The 27,527-nt window shown below is 39.6% G+C and overlaps 2 protein-coding genes and 1 long non-coding RNA gene across 5 annotated transcripts in view; 1 reads left to right on the top strand and 2 right to left on the bottom strand.

The window, feature by feature from the left end:
- The window catches only part of arnt2 (aryl-hydrocarbon receptor nuclear translocator 2), a 55,142-nt gene extending 36,638 nt beyond the window's left edge, over window positions 1-18,504 (bottom strand). Inside the window, exons 1-5 of one of the 2 annotated variants that reach the window (XM_034581658.1) lie at window positions 18,121-18,504; window positions 10,804-10,915; window positions 8,227-8,274; window positions 5,400-5,601; window positions 4,537-4,750 (exon numbers count right to left, since the gene is read on the bottom strand). In XM_034581658.1, the coding sequence (XP_034437549.1) occupies window positions 4,537-4,750; window positions 5,400-5,601; window positions 8,227-8,274; window positions 10,804-10,915; window positions 18,121-18,151 (607 nt within the window). In that variant the 5' untranslated portion in view covers window positions 18,152-18,504. Of the gene's footprint in view, window positions 1-4,536; window positions 4,751-5,399; window positions 5,614-8,226; window positions 8,275-10,803; window positions 10,916-18,120 lie in introns of both variants that reach the window. The other variant, XM_034581657.1, reaches the window with a different exon arrangement.
- On the top strand, window positions 85-23,119 carry LOC117759534. Its single transcript, XR_004613498.1, has 2 exons — window positions 85-146; window positions 22,739-23,119. It is a non-coding gene; the product is annotated as an uncharacterized LOC117759534 (long non-coding RNA).
- On the bottom strand, window positions 22,785-27,103 carry LOC117759510 (tapasin-like). Of its 2 annotated transcripts, none has more exons than XM_034581679.1 (8): window positions 26,938-27,103; window positions 25,929-26,210; window positions 25,561-25,812; window positions 25,119-25,478; window positions 24,404-24,721; window positions 24,025-24,126; window positions 23,280-23,308; window positions 22,785-23,173 (listed from the first exon to the last, which is right to left on the bottom strand). In XM_034581679.1, the coding sequence occupies exons 1-8, from the start codon at window positions 26,996-26,998 to the stop codon at window positions 23,162-23,164; spliced, it is 1,416 nt and encodes a 471-aa protein (XP_034437570.1). In that variant the 5' UTR covers window positions 26,999-27,103; the 3' UTR covers window positions 22,785-23,161. The 2 variants fall into 2 exon arrangements, with proteins under 2 accessions (XP_034437570.1, XP_034437571.1); XM_034581680.1 differs by having other exon boundaries at window positions 26,025-26,210; window positions 26,938-27,102.
- Window positions 27,104-27,527: the final 424 nt, after the last annotated feature.

Raw genomic sequence — 27,527 nt, 5'->3', positions numbered from 1 at the left:
CACACACACACACACACACACACACACACACACACACACACACACACACACACACACACACACACACACACACACACACACACACACACACACACACACACACACACACACACACACACACACACACAAGGGAGCATAAATTCAGGGTGAAGTGCTCCTTTGCATATCAGAATTATTCTACAATGCCTTCATGGGCACCATTTATTAGACATCAACATCAGACTGCCATTTGTGTGATCTAAGTGCACAGTAATTTCCTCTACCAATTCTATTTACTGGCATTGACGCAGAGATGAAAAGAGAAATTCTGGTGAAGGTCCAAACTGGCAGCTGATCTCTAGAGCTGCCAGAGGAGGGAGTAGAAACCTAAGGTCTCAGCAACACAGTTCAGATGTCTCAATGTCTTGATAAAGATCACATTTTAGGAACCATCAGTACTTTAGAATAGAGGTGCTGACAGTGAAGCCTAATTATTAATAGAAAAATTATTCTTTATCATTTCCTAACCATGGTTTCTTGTGAAGTCTGTCAAACTCAAAATCTTCTTCGGATTACCCAGGGGAACAGAAGACCCCTGAGGGATTTTGTGTTCCTCGATCACAGGGAAAAAAGTGTTTTGTGTAGGATTGTGTAGACCCCGCAGCTTGGTTGTTACTATAACCTGCGCAATCAGTACCCATCATCATTAGAACAGGACTGATCCTTTAGAGATGGAGAAGGAATTCAGAGTATCTCGCAAATATGCAGTGGACTGGAACTTCCCACGCAAACAAACAACAGTGAAGAGGACGCAGATAGGAGAAAGAAGGCTGACGACCACGGAAAACACAAAACAGACCACATTACCTCATCAACACAGGAAACAAACACAAGCAAACCCACTTTATACTTGATCAATTTAACAGTCACGGTTTGAACTACTCAGCCTCTACAATATACAAAGCAGTTGTATATTGTCTCCAAAGCCCAAACAATTTGAGGAAAACAACTAACTAAAACTTTTCTGAACAATGTTGCAATTGCATTTTAAATTCATGGTCTTTTTTAATGGTCTTCTTATGATTAAACAAGTTTGTATAAAAGGATTATCAAATGTTTTATACATAAATGGAAGAAAAATAATCAGATCATTTGGAGGAGCTAAACTTAAAAATCACTAGGTAGGTTGTGGCTATGCAGACGAGTCCAGGTATGGAGGTAAAATAACTACCACTGTCAAACCTAAGTAGTCAGTGTTAGCTGTCTGGCAAGAGGTTGTCATTGGAAGTTAGGGAAAAGCAAGTGCTTTTGGTTTATTGTGAAATGGATGATGAACGCAATGACAAAACCATTTATTTATTTTTGGGTTGACAGTTATTCTATGTCAGAAGCGCTCCTTGCTCCAAAAACCCTCACAGACAAAACAACAGAATATGGTTTAAGGAGATGCTCAGATGCCATCAATGACATCAGTCACTTACGGGAGAAACTGTGATGCTGCTCCAGCCGTGACAGCTGAGACGAGTGGAATAGCTTCCCTGATGTGCAGTAAAGCACAGAAATCTAGAGAAGAGGTTGTGAAAATGAATTGTACTACATGTCAGGAAGCTCTAAGTGCTAGAGACACCCAGCTGGGTGAGGCGATGTGTCACGGTGTAAACTATTAATCTCAGTCAATCAAGAGTTTCACTGAGAGTTTCAGAGGCTCCTGTTGGAAGCTGATGCACAACAAGTAATCTACCACTCAGATGTGTGCATTGGGACGGACCTCGGGTGGTTGTATTTGCTGAGATATGAAATTGACTGTTTTGTGAAAGTAAAAAGGTCACAGCCTTGTTGAACAGTGCAACTGCGAGTTGCTGGCAGACATCACACTTTTAGTTGGCAATCTGAACAGATTGAAATCTTGCAGGAAAAGGTGGGCTGAAGTAGTTGAACAATGAAATCATTGGTTTTTGAGACTCAAATCACTGCCGCTCATTTTCCAACTCTGCAGGAAATTACCTCCAGCTTACCAAACACCATTTACGTGAAAATGATGAAATTTGTTTCTGTACTCACATCACTGATTTCAGTGGTTTGCTGCCGTTATCCATAATAAGTGAGTCTTCTCCATGTTGAAATTTGAATCTCCGATTTGAGAATCAAACCTCACCTGAGAGCAATACTTGCATCACTGTTACCATTTGGGGGAATATTCACTGGTGACTGAAATGTCATGTTTACCGCAGATTTGACTGTTGCATTGGGTAACATGAATCATTATTTACAAACAGCTCCACAGACTAAGGCACACGCACAGGAGCACAGTTCGGTTTGGCTTGTTTCGCTGATATGAAATGCTCCAGACTTTTAACTAAAATTTGCAAGGTCTGGGACAGAGTATGTCATAATAGCATAATAAGCAATTGTGAGATGTGATGAATTCATAGAAACTGACATGAGCTTCAGCTGAGGAAATACACCAGATATGTGCTGAGAGGGCAAGACTGAGGACAACAGCTGACAGTCACGTTACCATACTCAGTGATGCATTGAGCACTAGGGTTGGGAGTTTTGCTAAAATGTTCCATCAGCCATCGTCAGCCCAACAACCATCTATTGAGGATATATTGGTGCAGGTGTTTGTGTGTGTGTCTGTGTAGGAGCAGCGGGAGAGAGGGAGAGAAAAGACAGTCAATGGAGTCAGAAGGGGCTGAATGAATGCATGCAGCCATGAAAAGAGAGTTTACAGATACATGAAAAGTATCAGTCATTACGTGTTGAAGTGGCGGTGGTTACAAACTCATCATCATATGGACACGGAGAAGTGTAAAAATACATTTAAACTGGAGCATGTCAAAAGACATCAGCTGAGTCGTGTTGGTGTATCTGCATGTCAGGGCGAGCAAGAGAGAGAAAAGGTGAGGTCAGGATGGACTGAATTAATGAATGCATAAATATATAATTTAATATGTAATAAGTGCCATTTCCTAGGTTAATTATTTATAGAGTTAAATGAATTTGGGAGAAGGTAGGCAATTATATTAGCAAAAAAAACGATGAAACTGACTCGTATAATATTATCTGACAGCATTTTCAAACTCTTTGTTTTAATCTCGAGCACGTACCTATTTTCGAACTGTACTGCGCAGAAAGACAGACAAGCACTAGTTCACACACAGACTCACACAAGGTAAAAACAATACCAGCAACACTGGTGTGGCTGATGACTAGCTATAGGAATACACAGATCTCCACAATATTAATGACCTCAAGAAGATTCCATAACAGTAAATCACTTCTTATTCCGTCAGTGAATTACAGACAGCAACAACTGGTTTGTGGGGAGACAATCACTTGTTCCACTTTAGCTGAGGAATGTTTTTTAGTCCCTCCACATCTGCAGGCTGGAAAAACATGGTTCAACGGTTCAAACAGTCAAGAGCAGAAAAAGGAAAAGAGCCTCCAAAACAAGTTGCTTTGGTTCAACTGAATGAAACTTAACCCTGACAACTGCTGGCACTTCAAAGGCTTCATCGAGTGCTTGTGTATGGGTGCATGCTCACATGTGTATCTTTAACTGTCACACCACTACATGGAGATGACTGTGTTTTGCTGTTTATATAGCCCTCGTGGGTGTTCAGTGAGATGAGGAGGGCCTCTGGGGTCAGATGGACAAACTGACTGACACTTGAGTTGGAAAATGTCATAACAATTGGAATAGGAGTGAGTCATCTTAGTGTTTCGTGTCATGACACTGTCAATAAGTTGAGTTTATGGATGAAGAAGCTGTAAAATACAAGGTGTGTGAGACTAACAATTCTACATCTGTTATGTCAATGTATCACACAAAAACACCTTTTTATCAGCATTTAATCGCCATGATTTACAGTGACATGAATTTTGGATCGACTCAGTATTGGCAGATTTCTAAATTTAAGAGCATTGGATCAGCATGAGGGCCAAAGAAAGTTGATCAGGTCACAACTAGCAATAAGTGACAATTGTGTTATTTATTTATTTGCTATATTATAATTTTGACACTGGAATTATAGAATGTGTTGTTTGTTTGTGTATATGCAGTTGGGGAGGGTCACGAAGACATGTGATGACTCTCAGCCAAACCTAACAAACACAAGCAAATACAAACTCATTGGCTCAACTGTGAAACTGTGCAGCCTCCACAGTGCCATGGAACACTGAGAGGATTAACAAGACTGTGTTGCCCTCTAGTGAGCACTCTGAGCATTTTAAAAACACATTTTAACATTTTAAATGTCAGTGCCATATTACACAGTACCCGTATGCATCTAGAATTATTATGAAAGATAGAAGATATGGAGATTAAACATGGGAAAAAAAGATTATATCTCTGCCTAAACCTGGTAAAGATTTCATGTCGCTGGATTAGAAATAAAGTGATTTCATACTGCAATTGAGAAGAGACCGAATGAAAAAAGTCCAATTTGAAGTACAGGCTTTGGTATTTTTTGGTTTAAAGAAGTGAGCACTTTGACATGAGACCTTTTGTAACCCACAAGCTGACTGTTAGTGAAGTGGCAGTACTTCCTCTACCTGTCATGGAGTTCTCTGTGGTGCTCAGCTGTTCCCTCAGCTTGTCAACATCGTCGGGGTGGACCTGCTCATACAGAGTGCTGCCAAACCACTCGGATTGGGGGTGGTTCAGCACCGGCGTCACTGAGTCAGACACATAGATGACCCGGCCCGTCTCTGCTGCGACAACAAACAGGAATCCGTCCGCAGCCTCCAGGATCAGATGTTTTAGTTCCTACGGGCAGTAGAGAGGTTCATCAGCACAAAGTCTTCACCCCACACACAAACAAACACAAACAAATTATATCAGATATATGTTTACTGATTCTGTACTATAGGAGGGAAGGAATCTACTTTAGATTCAACTCAAATTAAGAGGCAGACTTAAAATGTAGGAGGCCGCCTATTTCTAATCAACTGTACATTGTATTACATTCATCAATTAGCCTTAATTACAAAGTGAAAGTCATGATGCTCCAGCATCAGTGTTCTTTCATTATCGTCACCTCACAACTAATATATCTCAATAAGACAGACACTGAGCTTGTTAAATGAACCAACAGGCTGTGAGTCATTTGACAATGACACCTGACCATGACAATGTCCTTCCGTTGTCCAAGTCCACTGATTATAGACTCGATATTAGTAGGCAGCGATCTGCCTACTGCTTACCCCTAAGTAAATTCGAGTTTTAAATTGTGCACTACTGAACAGTTATTTTGTGTAGATCCAATTTAAAGAAATTTGTTAATTGTTACATGTTCATTTGGTTATGTCAATTTTTTCTGTTCATTGCCAAAAAAAACTGAGCCAATGAACATGTTTTACAGTGTATTTTTTAAGTTTTAAGCTGATAAAGCTCTGCGTTTCTGTGAGTATAGTACCTGTTCAGTGAGAAAGGAGGGCTTATAGGCCCCATCAGTGGATGTGTTTCCAGTGCCCCTCATGGATTTCATGTGGGAGACAGCCATACGCAGGATGGTAAGCTTGTCAGGTTTCCGGGCTAAGGCGCTGCAGGTAGGGACCATGTCCGACAACTCTGTGATGTACTGAGTCATTTTGTTGCGTCTGCGTCGCTCAATCTCACTGTGGTTCTCTCTGAAACAGAGAGGAGTAGTTATACACTTGTAGAGGGTTCAGACAGGTAACCAGCAGCCTACCTTGTTTTAACTAATGAACTATGATGCAACTAATCATTATTTCTGTACAAAACCTCTCCAGTATTTTGACCATGATTCAGGTTTTGTTAATGTCCCTAAACTGCAACGTGTGATCTGTCTGAGTCTGAACTGAAATGGATGATTTTTACATTATGACTCTTTCTATACAAGTGACAGCACATTGTTTGGAATCACTAATAAACTGTCGGGATCAATGTTATGGAAAAACAAGTGATATATAACTAAATAAAATTGCGTGACAACTACTCATTTTTTATTTCGCTGCATTTTGGAATTTTAGTTTTCTTCTCAGGGAAGATTACGTGCAAACAACAGTGCAGGTCAGCCAGTAGTAAAGTTTCTCTCTGACTGAGGGGACTTTTCTTTCACACAGCAGGAGGGACACACAATGATGCCAAAGAGACTCTTGGGCACATTGTGCTCTGGATTTCTGAAGACACTCTGCAGCTACCTCATGCTGAAAGAAAAAACACTGATAATCCATGAACTGACCTTCCTACTTTTAATGATATCAAATTTGAATGGCAAAAATAAATTAATTAAAAGCCCACAAAATATGTTTCTTGTTGAATACTGTTATCAGGAAGGCGGAGGGAGGGGTCCCAATCACACTCTTGTATGTTAGCACATCCATCAGGCAGGATGCCGCAGGTTTCACAGCCAGCACAGAAAATTATTATGTTGTGCCTAATTCTCACGAAACCAAAACAGCTTCATCTGATAAGTTTAGCTGACTCAAACAACCCTGGCATGAAAGGTGGCCTCATTGTAAAAGACTGCCATTTGATTGGTTAGAGATTAATACATTTCTGTGAGGTCATTCATTTTCAGTTCACTTTGAAGCTAAGTTAACAACCGATCTTTCAGTCTTTTTGTGGTCTGATAAGAACTTTCATATTGATTGAAAAACTAACTAGCAAATACACCTTTCCAATGTATTCATATATATTATCATGATTTTTTTTTTGATGACTTGTCCGTAATTCACTTTGTATGGATCAGATCAGGTGTGACGTTCGAAGTTTGTGGTACAGCCTGTTGATCCCTAAGCCAATGGAAAATCCTCTTGGGCCCCAGTTGGTTCGGCCTACCTGGCGTATCTCTCCTTACCCCCCAGGAATCTGATCATCATCATACCTGCAGAAGAGAGAGAGAGAAAACAACATGTAACACACTTTGAATACATACAGATGAAAGCATCATGTAACGGCTTCAGAATCCTTATTCTTCACCTACAATGGTTGTCACATATTAATGCTTGACAGGCGATGGTTTCTGTATGATGATAAAAACATGAGCAAAACTAAAGAAAAAAAACAAGCTGTCATGACATGTGTGACACATGCAGTAATATAACTCTTCTGTACTACTCTGAGGGAGGTCAGGATACAAAACGATGCTTCTCTCACATTCTGGGATAGTGGACTTTTTTCCTCTCAGTTACATTAATTCCCAAACTTGTCTGCAAACATCTCAGAGGACAAGGTGGCTTCACTCAACTCAACTTTACAACAGTAAAGTGAGTAAAGCAGCAACGCAGGGGGTGTCATCTGAGCACACTCAGGTTTTAAACAGACACTCAGTTTTCACCCTTTTTCACACTGAAAATGGACAATAAGCTTAATAGACATTTGTTCAGTTTACATAAGTTATATATCTTGGTTAAACAGTCAAATAAACCCAAAACTGTATTTACTCAAATTCAATCACAAACAAAGCCACAAATCAGGTTGCTGAAATTGGACTGGATACACTCAAATACTAAAACAGTTTGTTATGTGAGATAGAAATGTGACTGGGATGACTGTAGCTTCTCCTTAGTCATCTCAATGTCCAAGATACTGATGTTACATCCCACAAAATGCTAAATCCTCCTAAGTCCTCTAAAATATTGTGGATTGGATTGACTCCCTCCATCTGTCTGCAGCTGTACATCACTACATACAGAGAAGCAGGGAGACAGCAGCAAATGTTCACTTTTATGGGAATAACATATGCACATAGTGTATATACAGTGGTCATTCTTGTTGTGCTGCTAACTGCAGTTCCTCAAGTGTTCAGCAGAGAGCAGCTCCTTCTCCCATTGTTACCACTCAACTTAGAAACAAATCCACTGCTGTTTCCTCAGCTCACAACTAAAGTACTTACTGTACACCCTACATTCTTACACAATATTACAACATGAGAACAAAGAAAAGGAAAAACAAGCTGAGACAAATTAAATGTGGAGGACAGTTGAGATGCAGTGACAGAGTCTCTCCTTAAAAAACTAATACATTACAGAGCACTGTATTTGTGATGGAGTGAAGGAAAACGTTATGAGGTGTCAATGCTACAAACAGAGGGTATCTGCTGGGTTCTCAAACACAACTTTGGGACATTTTTTAAAACAGAGCCATGTATATTGTAAGCCATTTTGAATCAGAGTGCAGTAAATTGTATTGTACTGGCAGATACCAAAATGATCTCAGTGAAGTAGTTTAAAAGCATTTCAGTCCAGGCCAGTGTTTTCTGCTTTCTGTGTTCTCACCTTGAAAATTTGCTAGGTCCCTCTCCATCTTCATCATCAAATTCCATTCTGAGAAACAAGGAAACACAGTTACTACTTCTATTACACCGAACGACGAGAGTGCTCCCTCAGGACTAAAATCTCTGCAAGACATACAGTTTATATAACATATAGGTGTATTCACAGTGACCTGAGACAATAGAAAACATCCGTTTGAAACAATGAAGTTCTCTCCCAATTGGTTCTGCTGCTGCAAAGCGACAAAGTTGTGTCTGATGCCAAATTAACTAATAGATCAACCAATAGACCCCAGGCACATAGATGATCGATTCTGTAAAAGTCAAAATCAGTACATGTTAGAAAAAGTCAGGAGCAGGCATACAGTTAACAGGACAGTGCACAATAATCTAATGGAGTATTAGAGTATAGAGTATAGCCACATTTTGCAGGAGTGATATCACCACTGCTCCAGCTAAAAGAAGGGAAGTGAGTGAATCAGTGGGCTGTATAAATGGCAGAGATCTGGCTGAGGAAATCAGTAATCCTCTCTCCACTAGTGTGATGACAGAAACAAGCTTAGTCTTTTAAATGACAATTAAGAAATCAGCTTACTGGAGAAAACAGAACGAACCTGGTTACATTAGTGCTTGTAAACACACTGCTACTTGATTATTGTCATCTCTTTCACCGTAGGATTTCACAGCATGAACAGTGAAACCAGAAACCAAGCGAACTTGACAAGATCATTTGCAGCGAGCTCAGGCAGAACAACTAATGAATTATCCACCTTTACACATGCACACACCGACACAATGATCTTATTAATTGTAAGGACACTCCTTACACTAAATGCGACCATCACAACTTCATATATGAATACCTCAACCCAACACCTACCCCAACCGAAATCCGATTCCATCCTTAACCATAAAACCTTGGTCCTACCCTTTAAACAGCTTTTTGAACGTGTGACGACTGACTACCATGTCCTCACAAAGCCAGATTACGCTTTGTCCACACAGCCATGGAAAGACATACAAACACACACTCAGCTAAATAAATAAAGCAACAATGGCAGACACGAGCAGTCCCTGTGGGCTCCCTGTGCCATGTTTATTTTCTATGTTACCTACATCTAGGTCTGTATTATTTATTCATGTTTATGTAGGCCTAATGCCTGTGCATGGGTTAGATGCATTACTTGGGCCCCGGAGGATTATATGTAACCCCCCCATACACACAAACAAATATAGCAAGTCTAAAGCACTCCTCCACCATATTTTATAACCTCAATCTAAAACTGCCATTTACAGATAATTTCTACTTTAAGATCATTTTATAAGATGTCCCTCTAAAAGTCATAACACACGGCTCAAGAACCCAAAACTTCACCCAAACGATTTAAACACTATACAAATATATATAAGATATAGTTCATTTACATGTACATTAGTGCTTGTGTTTTGCACATGTAATCAGCTTAACCCAGTTTAAGAAACCTGGATGGGATTCTTATCCTAGCATTGAGAAACCAAGGAAAAAGGTATTGTCAGAATATTCATGTAGGCAGGGAAACTAACAAAAGCAATCACTGGTGGCTTGCAGCAGCACTCCAAATTATTTGTAATACTTTGGCACATATACTAGATAGTTGAAGGAAAAGTGCAAAAGAAAAGATAAGGATTATATTACAAGTTTATGCGTTAAGTTTACAGTCTGTGCATTGCGACGAGAGGGAAAGACCAGATGAGACAAGAGTCAGAGGAATAAGTGGGGCCAGTGTGAGAGGGGTTTCATTTCTCTACAATCAAGCACATTTAAAAAAATGTTCAACAAATGAATCTTGAGCTTCATTCAACTCATTATTTTAATTCAAAAGACCACAAGACTAACTCATGTTTATAAGTTCTTATGTTGGAAAATTAAAACAAGACATTCTATATTAACTTAATGTGAATCAACAAAACTCACATTTATGAGTATTGTGTCTTATGGTAGCAGGTCTGAGAACACGAATCTGACACAAACACTGTTACTCCATTAAACAGTGTGAGATTACTGAATAAAAGAACACCAGGTTGTTAATTATTAACATGGACCTGTTATCTAACATTACCAAAGATGTGTCTACCAAAGCTCCCAGAAGCTCATTTGCAAGAGTTAGAATTTGCAACCTGGTGATTTTGGAACATCCTCAACAGGCAGGTTTGCAGTTACATCAAACACAACAGAGGGATGTTTTAGTCACAACAGGATGAAACAAATACTCTGTGCCTTTTCTGAAGGATATGATGTATAATGAACTGAAAACTGGTTGTTTTCTCTCAAGTTCAATATCAAAATGAATAATGCTCCACCCACATGATGATAATATGCATGACTGACATGAATTCCCCTCCAACACTGTAAAAGGGTTGTAAGAATACCTGTATATAACTTCTAAAGTTTAAAATGTCACTAGTTAATGTGACAAAAAGCAAGAAACAACTCTTATCCAGCCACTGGGGACCTTTAGTGTTGTTTTCATGTTTTGAACCTTTGCTGTAGTAAATACATGTGTAGTGGTTTTCACAGCAGGTCAGCAGTTAGAATACTCACCCTCCTGATCTCCTCTTGCCCCCGCGGCCTGGCACGGTACCTCCCATCCTAACCTGGCCAGCACCAACTGCTCCGGGCATCCCTACTGTCCCTGGCAACTCACTGCCCATCTCTGCAGGATACAACAAAAACAGTGAACCGGCAGAGGGTTAGCACAAGAACAAACAGAATAGAAAAACATTTGTCATCATTACATCTCATTACTGTACCTGTATCAACAAAAAATGTCAAAAGATACACAACCTCAATTGTAAGAAAAACACATTTAAGATTATCCTGGTATTTTAAATATGTGAGTAAATATCACACCACACTGACAACAACATAATGTGGAGATAACTATAAGTCCACCAAGGTGCAAACTCACCTGGCTTTTTAAGGGAATGGCAGATATCACTCTGATTGGTGTATCCCATGTTGCGGCCAAAACACATCCATGATTAATTAAGTTCAACCCACCAATGCACCTGGCAAGGCAACCTTTTTTCCATGACTTGCTCATGAGCTGTAGTTGGTGCTCTTACATCATCAAATATAACCCTAAATGATAAAGGTTAAAAAGATGAAAATCAGGCCCTCTGAACATTAGTCTTACTTTAGTCTCCAGATCTATATTCCACAGCAGAATTGAGAACTGATGGGGACACTTGTCTGCAAAGACGTGCAGAGTGAGGCCTGCAGCTCTGCTTGGATACCAAACTCTATCTGATGATGTTTTGGACATACACATCCTTTTTCTTGTACAGGCCCTTTAAGAAGCTTTCACTCAGTAATGACAGAGGTAAACAATGTGCCTGCTGTTCAATAAAAAGCACCTGTGCTGTGTCATTGAGTCTGAGGGGAATTACACTGCAAGCCAGAGCAGACTCCATCATCCTCTCATATTTCCCCCTCGTTCATCCACAAATCCATTCTATTTGCTTTACTGTTTTCCTCTTCATCTCCCCGCTCTATTCACTCACTCACTCAGTCAGATGCAATGGATTGGCCAAACAAACCCTCTGGTATGCACCAGTGCACCAAGTAACATAGTTAATATTTGATAGTGCGCATTCCCCCTCTGCTTTGCTCCCAGAGCCCCACACACCCCCACACACACCCCCACACCCAAACACACGGCCTTCCAAGAAGCAGTGTTCCATCATTCATTCATGAAGTGGGTATGAGTAACTCACGGATGTAAACTAGCATAATTTGATGAAGAGAGATCTCCATCAGTGTGGTCACTCAGCCTGGTGGGTGAACTGACCAAATATGCACTCTAATACACAACTGAAACAATACATTACCTAATTTGAGAGTCTCACTGATCTACATTATTGGTGTAGGGTCTTGTCAGACCTTCTATTAACATCTGTTCTGGCAGATCTGATCACAAGGATAACTCAAAGTTTGTCTGTTCACATCTGATAACTTTATTTGTATAGCATGTATCTAAACAAGGTTAAAAAGTGCCTCACAAATTAATGGCAATGAAAACAAATAATAAAAATAATAACAAGTAAGGTAAAGGTAGGGACATTCAACAAAATTTGAATATATATAAATTGCAATAAAATGCATCCTGAATGTGTCTCCTGTGACCACTTGATTGGTATCAGATCTTACTTCCCTGCTTTATACACAAATCATTTCTGTCCACACACACATTTACAGAAGAGTACAAATATGTTTAATTGATTATGAAGCTGTAGTAGGTCATAGGCCATCAGCTGACCAGGCGTTCTTTTATTTGATGCCCAGGATATTCGTGACCACATACTTTTAAGACCACCTCCGAAAGTGGTCTGAGTGATCAGATCTTGATACACATTAAGAATGCATTTGGGTGCATTCACAAAACGGACAAGTCCATGTGTTAATTATTTGGCTAAGTCGTGTATCGTTTTAATTTTAATTATTGCATTTATTATAAGTTTTCTGCACAGCAAATTGGTCAAATTTGAGCAAAAGTGGAGTTAATTATACTCTGTACAGAGTCAAAACTCATATTTAACTCTCAGTTGGCAAATAGTTGGTGTCAAAATGATCAAATATCTAAGTGTAAATTCAATAACATTAACTCTTTACTTTCCACTCTAAACTCTGAACCTGGATGTGACACCTCAGGAGTGAATTTCAGTAAATTAACCCCGCCCCCATCATCGGATACACAGAGTGAAGCAGAGACAGAGGGCATCCACAAAGTTTTCCTTTTGTTTGCCATGTTTAAGCTGTTCTTTGAAGTGTATTTCATTTAGTGTTGATATAGTTTTCTCTAATTTGTTGAATTGATCACGTACCATTTTTTTGTTGAGAATAATTTTTTATGGTGAGAATTCTTAAAACCCTAATGTGCCCTCTGACATAAAGGTAGCAGACCTTTCTGTGTTTAGGATCGTCTTGAAAACACAGATGTATTGAGGAGACATTTCATGAGGTAATTTTTTACTTGATATTGGATCACATTGTTTCTTAAATTAGTTATTGTAATTAAATTTTGCAAGATAAATTGTACAGAAAGCTAACCTCACTCATATTTTTACAGAAAATGCTGGCAAAGGTGGAATATGGCAGAGTCCAAAAATACATATATGGCTCCTTATTGTTATGTTTTAAAACATGTTTTGAATTGTTTTTAAATGTCAATGGGGTGCATGTTTCAAAAATAAAGGCGATTTAACGAAACATGGCTTCTTTATTTCAGCGAACTCTATTTTTCCATTAATTGTAGTCATTAAGAAGAAGTATCTTTACAGCTATAAGAGTTAATATAGGGGTAACACTTGTATAGTTAACAAATGATCCCATGATGGAGTTAATGTCCAACACTGCATATACGAGTGTTGAGAAAACTAATCTGGTTAGAGTGAAGACTTTAATTCCATAAAGAGTCAATAATTACACTTAATTAGTGTTACGGTACTAACTCTCCAAAAAGAGTTAAATTAACAGTCTGTGAAGTTGGACCCATATAGACACTTCAAAAGAGTTGAAATCAAATCTGACAGAGTTATTTTGGGTCTGCTGATTTTGCTGTGTGGACAACTACATGCTGGCCACAGAAACTATTCAACGATCATCCACGCCAAGCACAACTCTTTCTCCCAGAACACTTTACTTGAGAAGTATACAGTTAATGTTCACCAGCATGCACATAACCAACAGTGAAGGTTTACTATACAGCTGATTAGCGACAGCAGAATAACAATGTCCATCTCTTGGACCAGATCAGATTCAGGCTCAAATGTGTATGGATGTTATGTTATGTGACTTTTAGTGACTTGTTGGCTACTTTCTTATTTTTAGTTAGTGGGTTTTAGTTTGAGGAGACTTGTACTAATAATGCCTGTTTAAGTCAAGTGTCCATAAGGCCAAACATTCAAATTTGAGTCAAAACGGCATCATTTACACTATGTTTTTTGCCTAAATGTCCTCTGATATCCTCCTCTGGAGCTGTGTTCGTGTGTTCACAGCAGATCTAAAACATGGTGAAAATGACATTGTTTCGAGTTGAATTTGAATGTCGGGGCTTACAGACACTTGGATGACACCACAGGAGCAGTATGGTGTTGGTTTTTTACGTTTGAAGAAGTGGTGTCAATGGAATGAATGGGTCACCAGTTACAGGTCTGTCTTGGACTTGCTCTTAGTTTAGCTGCTTTAGGTCTAGATTGTCGGGGGACACTCTTTCCTCTTCTCCCGCTATATCACATTAATGTCTCATTAATACCTTTTACTGACTTGACTTCTTCCCAGGACTCCTTGTGCTTTATCATTTGCAGATCCAGGATCACTGCTGCGGCTTAACAGGGTGCGACATCCTCGGTCATTGACCCTCAGCAAGAGTAAGGAAAAACTACCAAAAAAACATCCTGTTAACATCCCCCCCGCTGATGTAAATATAAAATATTTCAATATAAAGGGCCCATTCTAGGTTAAATAAAACAAAAATTTGTTTAATTTAGATGAAACACACTCATGAGAACATCACTAGGATTATTTTGTATAAAATTTCTGTCAATAGATCCCTTTCACCTAAATCTTATACACCGGACCTTTATGTTAGATATAATGTTACTGGGTGTGTATGGTAATATTTTTGCCTGTTAACTATGTCATATGTATGTGTACATGTACATAGTTCAGGCGTCGGAATCTGTGTTGTGATTCAGTCTGGTTGGTAACGGCTGTGTAGGAACTGTATTTTGGGACCCAAACCTAATGATGATGCTAAAGCTGTAGCATGGAGCACCAGAGCCAACATTCCTCCAGCTGCCTATAACCGCTTTCAAGTTTTCTTTTATGTGACATGTAGTCGTTCACAGGTCTGGTTTTAACTCTGTCATATATACATTATTCAAACAGCCAAGCGCTAAAAAGCCCTGAGGTCAAATGCATTAATACGCTGGTTGGCAGAGCACGGTGAATGTTGCGTACTTTCTCCTTTTCAATCACCGCTCTCCCTCAAACAAGGTTATTCTCTTTCCTTCTTTCCTACACCATCACGTTCCCTAACCACCAGCTCTATCGTACAGCTTCGGGACATTGATCATTCAAAAAGGACAATTAATACTCCAAAAGGAATACACACACAAACACACACGCTCTCACTAGTTTCTTCATGATTCCTAAATACTTAACCAACTACATGCAAACTAACAGAACTGGCTGCAAAATTAGAAGGACATCACAGCTCCGTATTTACCTGTTTTAACAATTATTGAGCTTTTGATATAAACCTCTCTTCCTCTTTTTTCGTCTATTTAGTATTTTATTAGTTTTTTTGCTGCCGACTACACAGCCCAGGTACAATAATATCAAATCATTCCAAGCAAATTATAATTTTAATTTGGTATTGATGCATGTTGGTCAATTAAATAAAATATTTAGTACAGAAATACCAAAACATTTCAGAGTCTTAGTAGAAAATATTAGAAAAAGACCATCACAATTTCCCATAGCATATGTTTAAATGTCATGCTTTGTCTAAAAGGTTCTCAGTTTACTGTGATATAAAAGAGACAAGTCCAACAAAACCCCAGCAAGAATCAGAGTATGTTTTGTATTTTTGGATGGAATTAATTATTCAAGGCAAGATTTTCTGTTGACTGAAAAATAGCATTAAAAAAATATATATACTCAAATTAAAATCAGGAAGTATCTGATCAAACAATAAGCAAGAAAAAGAATCCGAGCATGCATTTTCTGCTGGCTTTTAGTACTTCTAGTTATCTATACAATCTGCAGTTTTCTCTGTTTGTTCATGAACCTGAATTATCTTTATCCGCTCTAAACACGCAACTCTCATTAAATCATTTCACTCGTCATGTTTCACGTGCTCTTACACCAATTGGATCTGGGCGACAGCCAGCTGGAGATAATCCTGCAGTGACGTAGCGTTCCCACTACCCACTGGTATCTGGTCTGAGGTCAACCCACCTGACCATACTGCCGTTCCAGGGGAAACATTAAGTCTGATCACAGATCAGCGAGCTAACTTTGTCCTCCTCTGGCTACAGCAGCAACAGCAGCAGCATTAGGCATGACTTAATTCTAACTGGGTGTCATCACCGGTTAGAGGAGTTGCACGTAGCTCTCACTGCACGCTTCCACTAAAGATCTGAGTGGGTTATATTACACTACAAAAAGAATTACATGCCCAGGATAACAATTAAGGCAATAAGTTTGTCCTTGGCCTAGAAAGGTTTGGTGCTGCTTCCAAGAGATATTAGACTGTCATCTGCAAAGACTGACAGACCCCCTTATCTTTAAACAAGAGAGAAAGGAAGGGTTTTGTTTTTTCATCTTCTGCTATCTGTTCTCATCTGTTCATTGTTCATTCAAACAACACCTCATCTCAACAATCTGTATGCAGCCAAGGTGCTAATAACCAGCGAATTCTTTATTTATATTCCCTTTTAATTTCCATTGCCAATGAAGCGGCACAGCGCGTGAGGTAGAGTATGGTTGACCTGTTTTCATACAGAGGTCTCAGGAACTCAGGGACTCTTTCCTCTGCACAAGAGTAATTACTTTGCCACTCTTTCCCAATTTGGACTGATCCTTTTGGCAAAACACTAACTTATACCATCGATGATAATGCTGAATAATAAGTTTAAGGCATGCTCACAGACAGTGACATACGAGGAACATTTTGTACAATTACTGAATTCAAATGTAATTTGTTTATTGTATTGCCTTGGCAGTTCGTATTTAAATGGTTAACTATATTTTCTGAATATATAGTGATTATGAAGCTCATTAATCAAACTAATGATAGAAAGATAGTTACAAAATATATGATTGACATGTTTTACTGTAGTTACGCTGTCTAATCTGGAGGCAAGAGGCATAAAAACGTACATAAATGTCATCACCGTTAAGCAAAATCACCACCAGCATCCACACCACGCCAGACTCTATTCAAACATGTATCAATTTACACTCTCTTTGTTCACCAGGGAACCCACACAGCACACAGAGCTCCGAATATGATTTGGTTCATAATAAATAGTAATGCAAGTAAATCGGCATAAACTGTGAAGCACCAAGGGCTAATGATTTCAATCCAGTCCAAACTAAGAATAACTGCTTCACACAATTGAACGGCTCCCCTCGAGGTGAAGGACTCAGTCTACAGCAGGAGCATGGATTCGGAAAGTTTGGTTGATTTAAACACTCGTTGTTTGAGTGACAGTGGCTGGAATGCCGAATTGGAAAATTACTTTGACGGAATAGTTACATGTTTGTTTTGTTACATCCAGACAACACCTCAAGCCAGTGGAATGAGACAAATCACAGTGGTTGATTTTTTCCAATGCACTTTGGCGTTCGGCTCTGTCCCTGAAGTCATCCAGTGTTGAGCCGTTTCTATGAAATGAGGAATCAACAGGCGATGAAGATGTTCGGACAGTCTTCTTCACTGCAGGACAACAGACGTGTCCGGGGTAACACGTCACATATTGAGGGCGATGCGGAGAGGCAACGATATGCTAAATAACCTTTTGTATCAGAGAGTGGGGGAAGCAACGCGTTAGCCTAGCTTCGCACAGAATAACAGGGGCACACACACCACAGCAAAGGAGCACAGACGCATGTAGAAACAAAACCAGCAGGTCGTTTGGACACTGGGCCTCAAGAGTCGTGGAGAACAGCCGTGTTGTCAGCGGTTCAGTGGGGGAAGGGGGATGGATGCTTGAGCCAGGCTCCGGCGGCCTGTCGCCGCTTTAGCCCTCGACAGCAGCGGTCTAAACAAAACCCTGCTTCCTTACTCCCCCCTCGATTCTAGTCAAATGTGCTGCCTCTTCTGCACCGACACACCGGACAGCGACTTACCGGACGGGTTGACCGCGGCGGGAGTTGCCATGTTGCCTCTCCGGAGGAAGAAAATAGCAGAACGGCAGCGATGGAGATGACGCACAATACTGGTGGAGAGCCCCCGTGAGAGAGCGTCTAAAGTCCGCGGGATTGGCACGCGAGGCTCGGTCCGACCGCCTCACATCCGCTAACGCACTGTGAAAAATGAGCAGGATTCAAAAACACAGCGATATCCCGTTTCTGTGTGGAAAACACACACACGCACACACGCATAACAATGTATGTTTATGGAGATTTTCCCCCGGACCAGACTTAATAAAATGCAAGATGTCTGAATGGTAGCACCGCGAGATTTTAGGACTGCTTGAATAAATTAATGTTACACAGTGCGACTGGTGCTGTTATGGCGATAATGAAGGGCTGTGGCGCTTTGAGCGTAATGGCCCACGGGGCTAAAAGTTTACCTGCCTGGTTGTTAGGGGGAAGATTTACCTTTTGAATACTTTTTATAAAAAGCGGAGGACCACCTGGTTTCCCCCCCATGATGAACCACTGGAGCTGTGTGGACCAGGGCAGTAGCCATAATAGCCAATGGGGGGGTGGGCACGTCAAATTGTCCCCCCCAAATAAACTGAATTGTAAACTGGCTAAATAAGAATAATACAACTTTTATGCTGTGACTACAAGCAAAAAAGATGACTGGAGAGGAGAGAGGAGAAAAGAGAGGATAGATGACTGGAGAGGAGAGAGGAGAAAAGAGAGGATAGATGACTGGAGAGGAGAGAGGAGAAAAGAGAGGATAGATGACTGGAGAGGAGAGAGGAGAGGCGAAGAGACTGGAGAGGAGGTTAGTGTAGGATCAATCAAAACCAATTTGCTAAACCTTTTGCTATTATAACTGTACTTGTCTTCATAGATCTATAGCAATGCATATATCTCTGTTCATTGTTAACAAAATAATACACTAAAATATTAAACATTGTGGGCCCTAAAATGTTTGCTGTCTTATGTCTGAAGTCTAATGTATACATGCAAATTCAAAGATATTTATGTATATTTTATATAATTTTATATACTTATGTAATTGTATTTTATTTTATAAAATATAAAAAAAATGAATATATAAAGTTGTATAAAATACACATAAACATGTTTATATTGTACACATTAGACCGAAAATACAGTATTAAACATTGTTTTAATTAACAGAATACATACAAATTCATCTCATGTGTTAATAATAACTTGTGAGATTTTGGTCCCCCTAATGTTCATTTCATGACAAAGGCCTTGGTGTGGACCCACACAGCTCAGTTCATCTCACAAGACCCAGTGTTCATATCAGACTATAGCCCACCTGTTCTATAAGATGTAGATAGGTTACACTTTACAATGACTGTACATAACAGTATGAGTTATAAATGGTGGTAGTCCATTAAAAAATGTTTGTTTGTTCATTAGTAAATTGTCTATTAACCATCAATATAGGAATTACAATTCACAAACCAGGTGGTTTATGAGAAACTAGTACCGTAGTTTGCCAGAATGTTACACTGATACAGTAGCATTTTAATTGTAATAAAAAAATGTGTTAATTTCTCAATGTTGGCTTGTTCCAGAATATATCCTTACTAGAATATATTTAAGAAATCCGATCATGTGTAATCTACTGTATTATAAACTATATAGTATATACACAGATGGATGGACGGACGGACTGACTGACTTCATTGACCTCGAGGGAAATTTAGGATTATATCGATTAAAGGAAAGACACTGCAGGCAAAAACAGTTTTTTTTAGGGGAGTAAAAATAAGGTAGTGAATATAAATGTCTGATAACAATAATGACAATTTAAAGAAACTAAAAAATGCTTTGTATTTAAACATTAACATAATACAAAATTAAAGTGTCCGTATAATTTTTCTAAAAATATCAGATTTTTATCCAAATTTAAATTATGACTGAAAATTATTTTAACTAATAATGATGAAAAAATTCTTATATACATGTTTTTATTTGAAAATGGTAGAGCTTATGAGGAACTGAACAACAAGAAGAGCTGTTTTTGTGCCTTAAACTGCACAAATTATGCAGGTATACCTGGGCACTCGAAGAGCAATGTCACCAAGGCTAATGCCCTACCTCACATAGTTAAAGAAAGTGAAAATAAATCCTGGATCAGCTCTCTTAATCAAATATGTTCCAAAATGAATGGGTTCTTCTTTAGACCATACCCTACCCTTCCACCAAGTTTTGGAGGATAAATTATTCATTAACCCAAGAGCTGCCTGTTAGCTTAGAGAGCAGAGGTAAGTTTTCCAGTTCCAGTTATGTGCTCGTTTCATGAGGGCTCTGGATGGTTTAACACCGGAGCTGCAGGAATAAACAGTAGTTTTACTGTAAGACAGTTCACACAGTGTTTGTCAAAGGATATGTAAGTTTAGTTTGGAAATATACAGCTGATAGACGAGCAAATCTGATCACTGCATAAAGATGTGTCATTGTTATGCTTGTAATTTTTCAGAAAAAAAACTCATATAGGCGTCTCTCCGTGACCCTGTGTGACTGATCAATAATAATGATTAAATCCTGCACTGATGCAGTTTCTCTGGAGTGAAGCACTGCCTGTTTATATTGCAGTTATCTCCAGTGTAAGTTTCTGCTTTAATGTAACACAGGTCTACTACCATTAGATGTCTTTATCCAAAAGCAACTTGTCACTGAGGGACAACTCTGAAGCGTCTTATATGTACATTTGAGGATAGAGTAGGATTTTTATGCAGGCTCCTAACTTGCAGGCGAACTGCAGTGTTCATATTTTTTTACACTAGCCTTTGCTGTCAGCTGATGTAAGTGGACAGACACTTAATTTCTCTCTGTAGAGCTAACTCTGTGTTTAGCCTCTGTCAAAGGTGGCAGGTGGTTAAAAAAAGACAAATAATTTATTTCTAATCAGTAATTTCACAAGTTTCAAGCTATTATGACATTGTGGACATGTTTTTTCTACCACAGTGCTGCAATTAGTTGTAAAACAGGAGACCTGTCTCCTGGGTCCCTTGAAAGGAGCTATACAAATGTTAGTTATTGTTATTGTTATTGTTGTTATTATTATTTTGATTACTGTCCATTTGAATAAGCATGTGAGCCCATTTGGTAATGACATCCACAGAAGTGGTAACACTGTAATAGTGTGCATTTTCTAAGGGTCATGTACTAATTAAATGTAGGCACGAAGAAAACACGACCATGTAGAACAAGGAAGTAACATTTTAGAGAAGCTGTTCCCAACCTTTCTCATATCTGTAATTAAAGAGTTAATATGGGAGAACAGTCACTCATTATATTACAGCCCATTATCAGTATTGTGTAGTATAAGATGTATGTTGTAGTCTTACTAATTAACAAAAGTTGTTGTGATGAGTCTGAGATATAAAAGAGGGAGGTCAATTACACCCACAGAGCAGGGATTTATTCATGTCATATTTTTGTCTTCTCTACTTGACTTTATGAGTTGGAACAAGAACAAGTAAATGGTCTGTATTTATATAGAGCTTTTCTAGTCTTGATGACCACTCAAAGCACTTTACAGTACAGTTTTACATTCACCCATTCACACACACATTCATACAGTGCATCTATTAGTAGCACTTTTTTGTTCTATGAGGGGCAATTCAGGGTTCAGCATCTTGCACAAGGACACTTCGGCATGCAGATGTGGAAGACTGGGGATCGAACTTCTGTTTGGAGGACGAACGCTCTACCACTCAGCCATTTTCATTCAGCGCTGCAGCAGCTCATAATCAGTGGTATGGAGTTGAAAAAAGCAAAAAAAGATTTCTATTGTCAAGTCAATATATAAAGCTTCTGCTGCTAAAAGTGTTGGTCACTAAAACAAAGCTCCCAAATTTTTGACAAATAACATGAAAAGCTCTCTTGTCATGCATATCTGCAAGTCTTATGTTTGCCAAAGAATAAAACATACAGGCTGTGAATTCAGAGCTTTTCTACCAGGATCCTCTAAAATGTTACTGTTAGTGCATCAGGACAGTCATCACCACAGCAGCCTCACACAGAGACACAGAGCCACGGTGCTCTGGTTCCTCCTGAGGAGGAAAGGTTAGGTAAGGTTTTTTATCTGTTTAAAAAACAGCTTTGACAATATTAAATGATTGCATGAAAAGATTAGAATCAAATTTCATAAATGATTATGTCAAATTTAGACTTAAGGCTGTAAAATTCAAAGACGTGTATAAAGCTATAGATTAATCTAAAATACAACGAAAATAGTTTAAATCTCAACTCACATTTAATTAGTAATTATATATATATATATATAGAAAAGCCTTTCTATAATGATACAAGTATATTCTGAGTTCAGGTTTTAATCTAATTCTGTACAAAACTGTACAAGATGGCGTACGTTCACTACGCCGTTTTATTCTGAAAAGGACAACGGAAGTCACATTGTCTCATAATACTGGATAACGGTCCCCTTGTTTTTTTAAAGTACCGGTCACAATAGTTATAATAATAATGTTCCATATATTTTAGTCATGAATGTACATGAAGCATTTTTATTTTTATACAATGTACAAATTGTGCACTGTTTTATTTGCACAATGTGGTGCACAAGTATTTTCCTTCTCAGTGGTGATCATTGTTGTACAGGGAGCATCATTACACATATTTGTTGTTCTATTTCCAGTGTTTGTAAAATGATCCAGTATCCAACAATATGTCACTTTACAGGAGAATAATACAACAGGATTTTTTAGATGAGCAGAAACCCCATTCCTTTCAAACGTACCTGATTCCTGCCTGTTATTACTTTTGCACAAAAATATATAATATGAAAATAGTTAAAACAGAATTAAATAAAGCTCAAAAAGGCGTCCAGCAAGATCTGTAGAAAAAAACAACTCTCTAAAAACAAATGTTCACACAGATTTATCGCTAAGCTCGACATAATTGTCTGAAAGAAAAAGGAAACAATCACTCCAGAGTTTTCAAAGCAGACGGTTGTTGGTGGCTCAGTGTCACACCTCAGTCGACTTCTTTACTTCTCTTTCTGTAAGAGGGCAATGTGGAAAGTTATTATGGAGCGGTGAGCATCACAGAGCAGCTCCACAAAAATACAATACAATCTTATTATTATTGGTGTTTGAAATCGTTACCTTTTCCACTTTATCTGCCACATCAGTGCCTGTAAACAGTGAAATAAACAACAGACAGATAAAAAGACAACAATTAAAAACATATTGACATATCTCACACTTTAAAAAAAAGTATATTTTGTTTTATTAAATTGTATTAATATTAATGCAGTGTCCGTTCTAAACCTGTCTATTTGGCCTGTTATGATTTCTCTGAAACTGTAAAAATGACCAGCAGTAATTGAGCCGCAGGAAATAAAGATCTGCTGCAGGACTCAGTCCACAGAAGCTGGAGTAAAGACCTGCTGCTGCTGCTCAAAGAGCTGTTCACCTGTTTATTTAAAGTTCAGAGAAGTTCGACTCCATGTGCAGAACCTGAACTGCAGAATCAGTGTTCGTTGGCCTGAACCTGTTGTTGTCATGATCGACAACGTCACTTTTGTTGATGCGTCTCAGAAGCTGCTGCTACAAAGCGCTGGTCGCCTGTTTAGTCAAAGTTTATTAACATCGAAGGTATAAAATTGCTCCAAACACTTAACAGGACCTTCAACAATTCACATGAAAAGCTGATAAGATGAACGGTTCTCGAGATATGCAAAACACCGACAGACAGAGATGTCTGGAATTAGTAGATAGATGGTAAGAGAGTATCAAGCCTTTTGCAGCTTGAAACCACTAAATGGTTCAGATCATTCACATGAATAATATTATTATTGTCAGTTTAGAAATAATGTTTCTGTTCAATTGCTGTTGTTTTATTAGATACCTGAGCTGGAAAAGGTCCAGGAGACAAACTTGATGAGACCGTAGAGCACGAGCGCCACACCAACCATCGCCATCGAGTCCTCAATAGACAGAGAACCGAATCCTGTAAAAGAGAAGAAGACACAATTCAAGCCTTAATGGATTCTCTCATATCAGATTTGCTTCTTTATTCTCAATCAGGATGAAAATTATTCATTTAATCTTTAACATTTCACATGTAGCAAACGAGTTAAAACGATCCCCCATAAAAAGCTATTTCTCTCAAGGATGAAATGAAAAGGGTGAACATCAGTTTTATCTCAACATTACTTTGACTCTTTGCTTTTATTTCATACTTTACCCGTATCTTATATTAAAAAAACTAAATTCTTCCACATTACCGATGACACTGAGGGACGTGCTGGCCCGTCGTGTGCCTCCAGGGTGGACGGCCACGCAGGTGAGCTCCCCCCCTGTGCCCAGGTTAGAGGTGTCGAGCTCCAGCCGGGTGCTCTGGTCGTAGGTGCCATCCCACGCCTGCCTGTGGCCCGTTACGCTGGCTGATTCCAGAGGTCTGGACTTCCCATCTGCGCCTTTAAACTCCCAGCTCAGCTCCAGGGAGAGCGGGGCGAAGCCGGACGCTTCACACTGGACAACCAAAGTCTGTCCGGGAACAGCGAGGGGCAGAGGGGAGGGGTGGATGGAGAGGGATGGAGGTTCTGAAAACAAAAAAGAGAAAGTTCATCCTTTTACTCTTGTTCCCAATGAAATCACGTTTATTACAGAGCTGGTGCTAATTCTATAACTTGTGTATTTCAGTGTGGTTTGAAAGCGAATGCTGTGCAATCTGTGACAATTTCCAGTCACCCAGCGTACGGGGGGGGGGGGGTCGATAGAGCTGCGTTTTCATGCATGTGAGTATAGACAGAGATTAATACTGATTGAAAGCCAAAATGTTCGAGTGGACAGAGATGATTCTTCCCGGACTCAAACCACATCCTTCCACCAAATTTACTGAAAATCTGTTCCGTTGTTTTTGTGCGATCTTGTTTACAAAAAAATAAATAAAAACCAAATAACAAACAACAGGGGTGAGAACATAATCTTTTCCCTCACCTACAATCTCAAGCTCCACCGCCACCTGACCCTGAAGGTACGGCAGATGCACGATGCAAATATACGTCCCGGAGTGACGCACTTTCGTCTCCTGCAGGATCAGGGATGCATTTCCTTTCTGGTGCAAACCCTCAAAGTCCAGTGTGGCCCCTTCCTCCTGGGTGTCAGCCACACGGTCTGTCTTGCCGTCGTAAGCCAGAACCAGTCGTCCTTTGCCACTGAACTGGTAACGCCACTCGACGGCGAAACCCGACCCGGACAGAGGCGAGGAAGGATCTACCCAGAAACCACAGTCCAGCAGCACTGGCTTCCCGAGCCGGGCCTGCACTGAGACGGTTTTACTGCTGACACTCAGGATCACTGAGGAAACAGACAGTGAGGAGGTAGAGATTCAAACTACCACATACGACTCAGGTATGATACACATTTTCCTCAGTGTTACCATTTGGCTCTTTGGTTGCCGTGGGAGCCCGCATGATGCTGGAAATGACCAGCTGTTTGTTGAGCCCCAGTAGCGCAGCCGAGAACCAATCAGCTTGCAGGTACACGGGGCTGAAGCCAGTGACTGTGAGAGGAGCAACCCATTTGAGTGTGGAGAGCTGATGCAGGAAGGGGCTGATCTCACACTGGGCCTTCTGCAGCGAGCCTCTGGTGGGGGGGCTGAGGGACTGGTGGCAGAGCGTGGCAGCCGGGTCTGAGGACAGAGTCAGAAAGTTAACGTGTATCCATGGACTGTAGTTAAAGACGGAAGACGCGTCTCCACTTTCTCCAAACATCCAGAAATGAAGCCAAAACATCCTGAATACGAACGCTGCCATCTTGTGCATTTGGAGCCAGAGACTGCGTAGTAGATATCGGGGGAGGAGCCGCGGCAGCAAGGTCCCGTCAGTCTCATTCTGAGCTCACCTGTGATAAAGAAGACTCTGTCCGGGTTGATGTCGGAGGGAATCTGTTCTGACGCTGCATCTCGGCTGTTTGCGTCTGTCCTGATATGAAGCAGAGACTTTTCCTGGGTCGTCGCTCCTCTACGACTCACATGGTCCTGTACTAACCAGCACTCCACCGCCGGACACCTGCTGCTGCTGCTGCAGGCTTCAGACAATTTAACAAGAAAATGACAGAGAAATAAGATAAATAAAGTGTTAAACATGAGTTTAACAAGATTACACAATACTGATATTATAGCCCGTATTAATGTGTAATCAGTGGTGGAGATACTCCATCAGTCCCCCTGTATTTACCAGTGAAACACAGAATTAACCTGCTATAGTTACATTCACTAATAAGTCTGTTGCAGTTTCAGTGTCATAGGAAATGAAAAATTTCTATTATTATTATTATTATTATTATTATTATTATTATTATTATTTGTTTTTTAGTTCACTCTGCACTTTCGTTTTCTAGCTTGGTGTAATAACATTTTCCACCACGAGAGGGCGGGGTGCACAACGCCACTGCACGCTTCAAACCAAACTCCATTCAGAAATATACTAAAAATTTAAAGAAGTGAACTCACAAGGGCCAAATAAATTAAATAAGATATTTGACAAAGTAACTGTGTCTTTATGCTAAATTCGGCTCATATATGACTCACTCACGTTTTACTGCATTACAATAAACTGAAAGTACAAGTTGTTTGTGTACAGTATATCGTTCCTCATGTGTGAAAAAAAGACTTAGGATGACAAATACTTATTAACATTAGGAATCACATTTTTATTGAGGGACGGTTAGTTATTGGATTACATGCCAGATGGAGAGTTGATCTCTACATGAATGTGTTTCCTGTTTCTAAAATGACACAGAAAGGTAAACCTACCTTGGATGCAGCAGGTGACAGTGAGCAGGCAGAGTTTATAAATGGTAGAAAAGTCGGTCATGGTGTTTGTTTCCCTTCTGCTGACAGATTCTTCTCTGAGCTGCTGATAACACTCAGACTCTAGTATGTAGAGATCAGTGGTTTTCCCCTCATGTCCATTTTCATTTTAGCTTCACTTTCACCTACACACAGTCTGTCAAGTCAGCCACGAAAAACAATGCATGTTCCGGTTGCGATTTCATAATAAAACCGAATAAAAAGCGTGTGTTACAGTGAATGTACAGTGGCCCCGAAGTACACAACACAACATCATCAAGATCCATAAATTATTCTCTGAGAATCAAAATGTTCAACAAAAAACTAGGTGTAATGAGTCACCATTGCTGCATCAAAAAGTTCACAGCCCATGTTTACACTTTTTATACTTTTAACATGCAAATATTCTGTATGAGATTATTGCATCATATATTTTCCTTTATACGATGCAGTGTCTTGTCATTTTTAAGTGAATGTCCACACTTTATTTGTATTTTGTGTGTGTGTGTGTGTGTGTGTGTGTGTGTGTGTGTGTGTGTGTGTGTGTGTGTGTG

The sequence above is a fragment of the Hippoglossus hippoglossus genome, chromosome 3 (assembly GCF_009819705.1).
Source record: "Hippoglossus hippoglossus isolate fHipHip1 chromosome 3, fHipHip1.pri, whole genome shotgun sequence".
Classification (NCBI taxonomy): Eukaryota; Metazoa; Chordata; class Actinopteri; order Pleuronectiformes; family Pleuronectidae; genus Hippoglossus; species Hippoglossus hippoglossus.
This window is presented reverse-complemented; position numbering and strand designations above follow the sequence as displayed.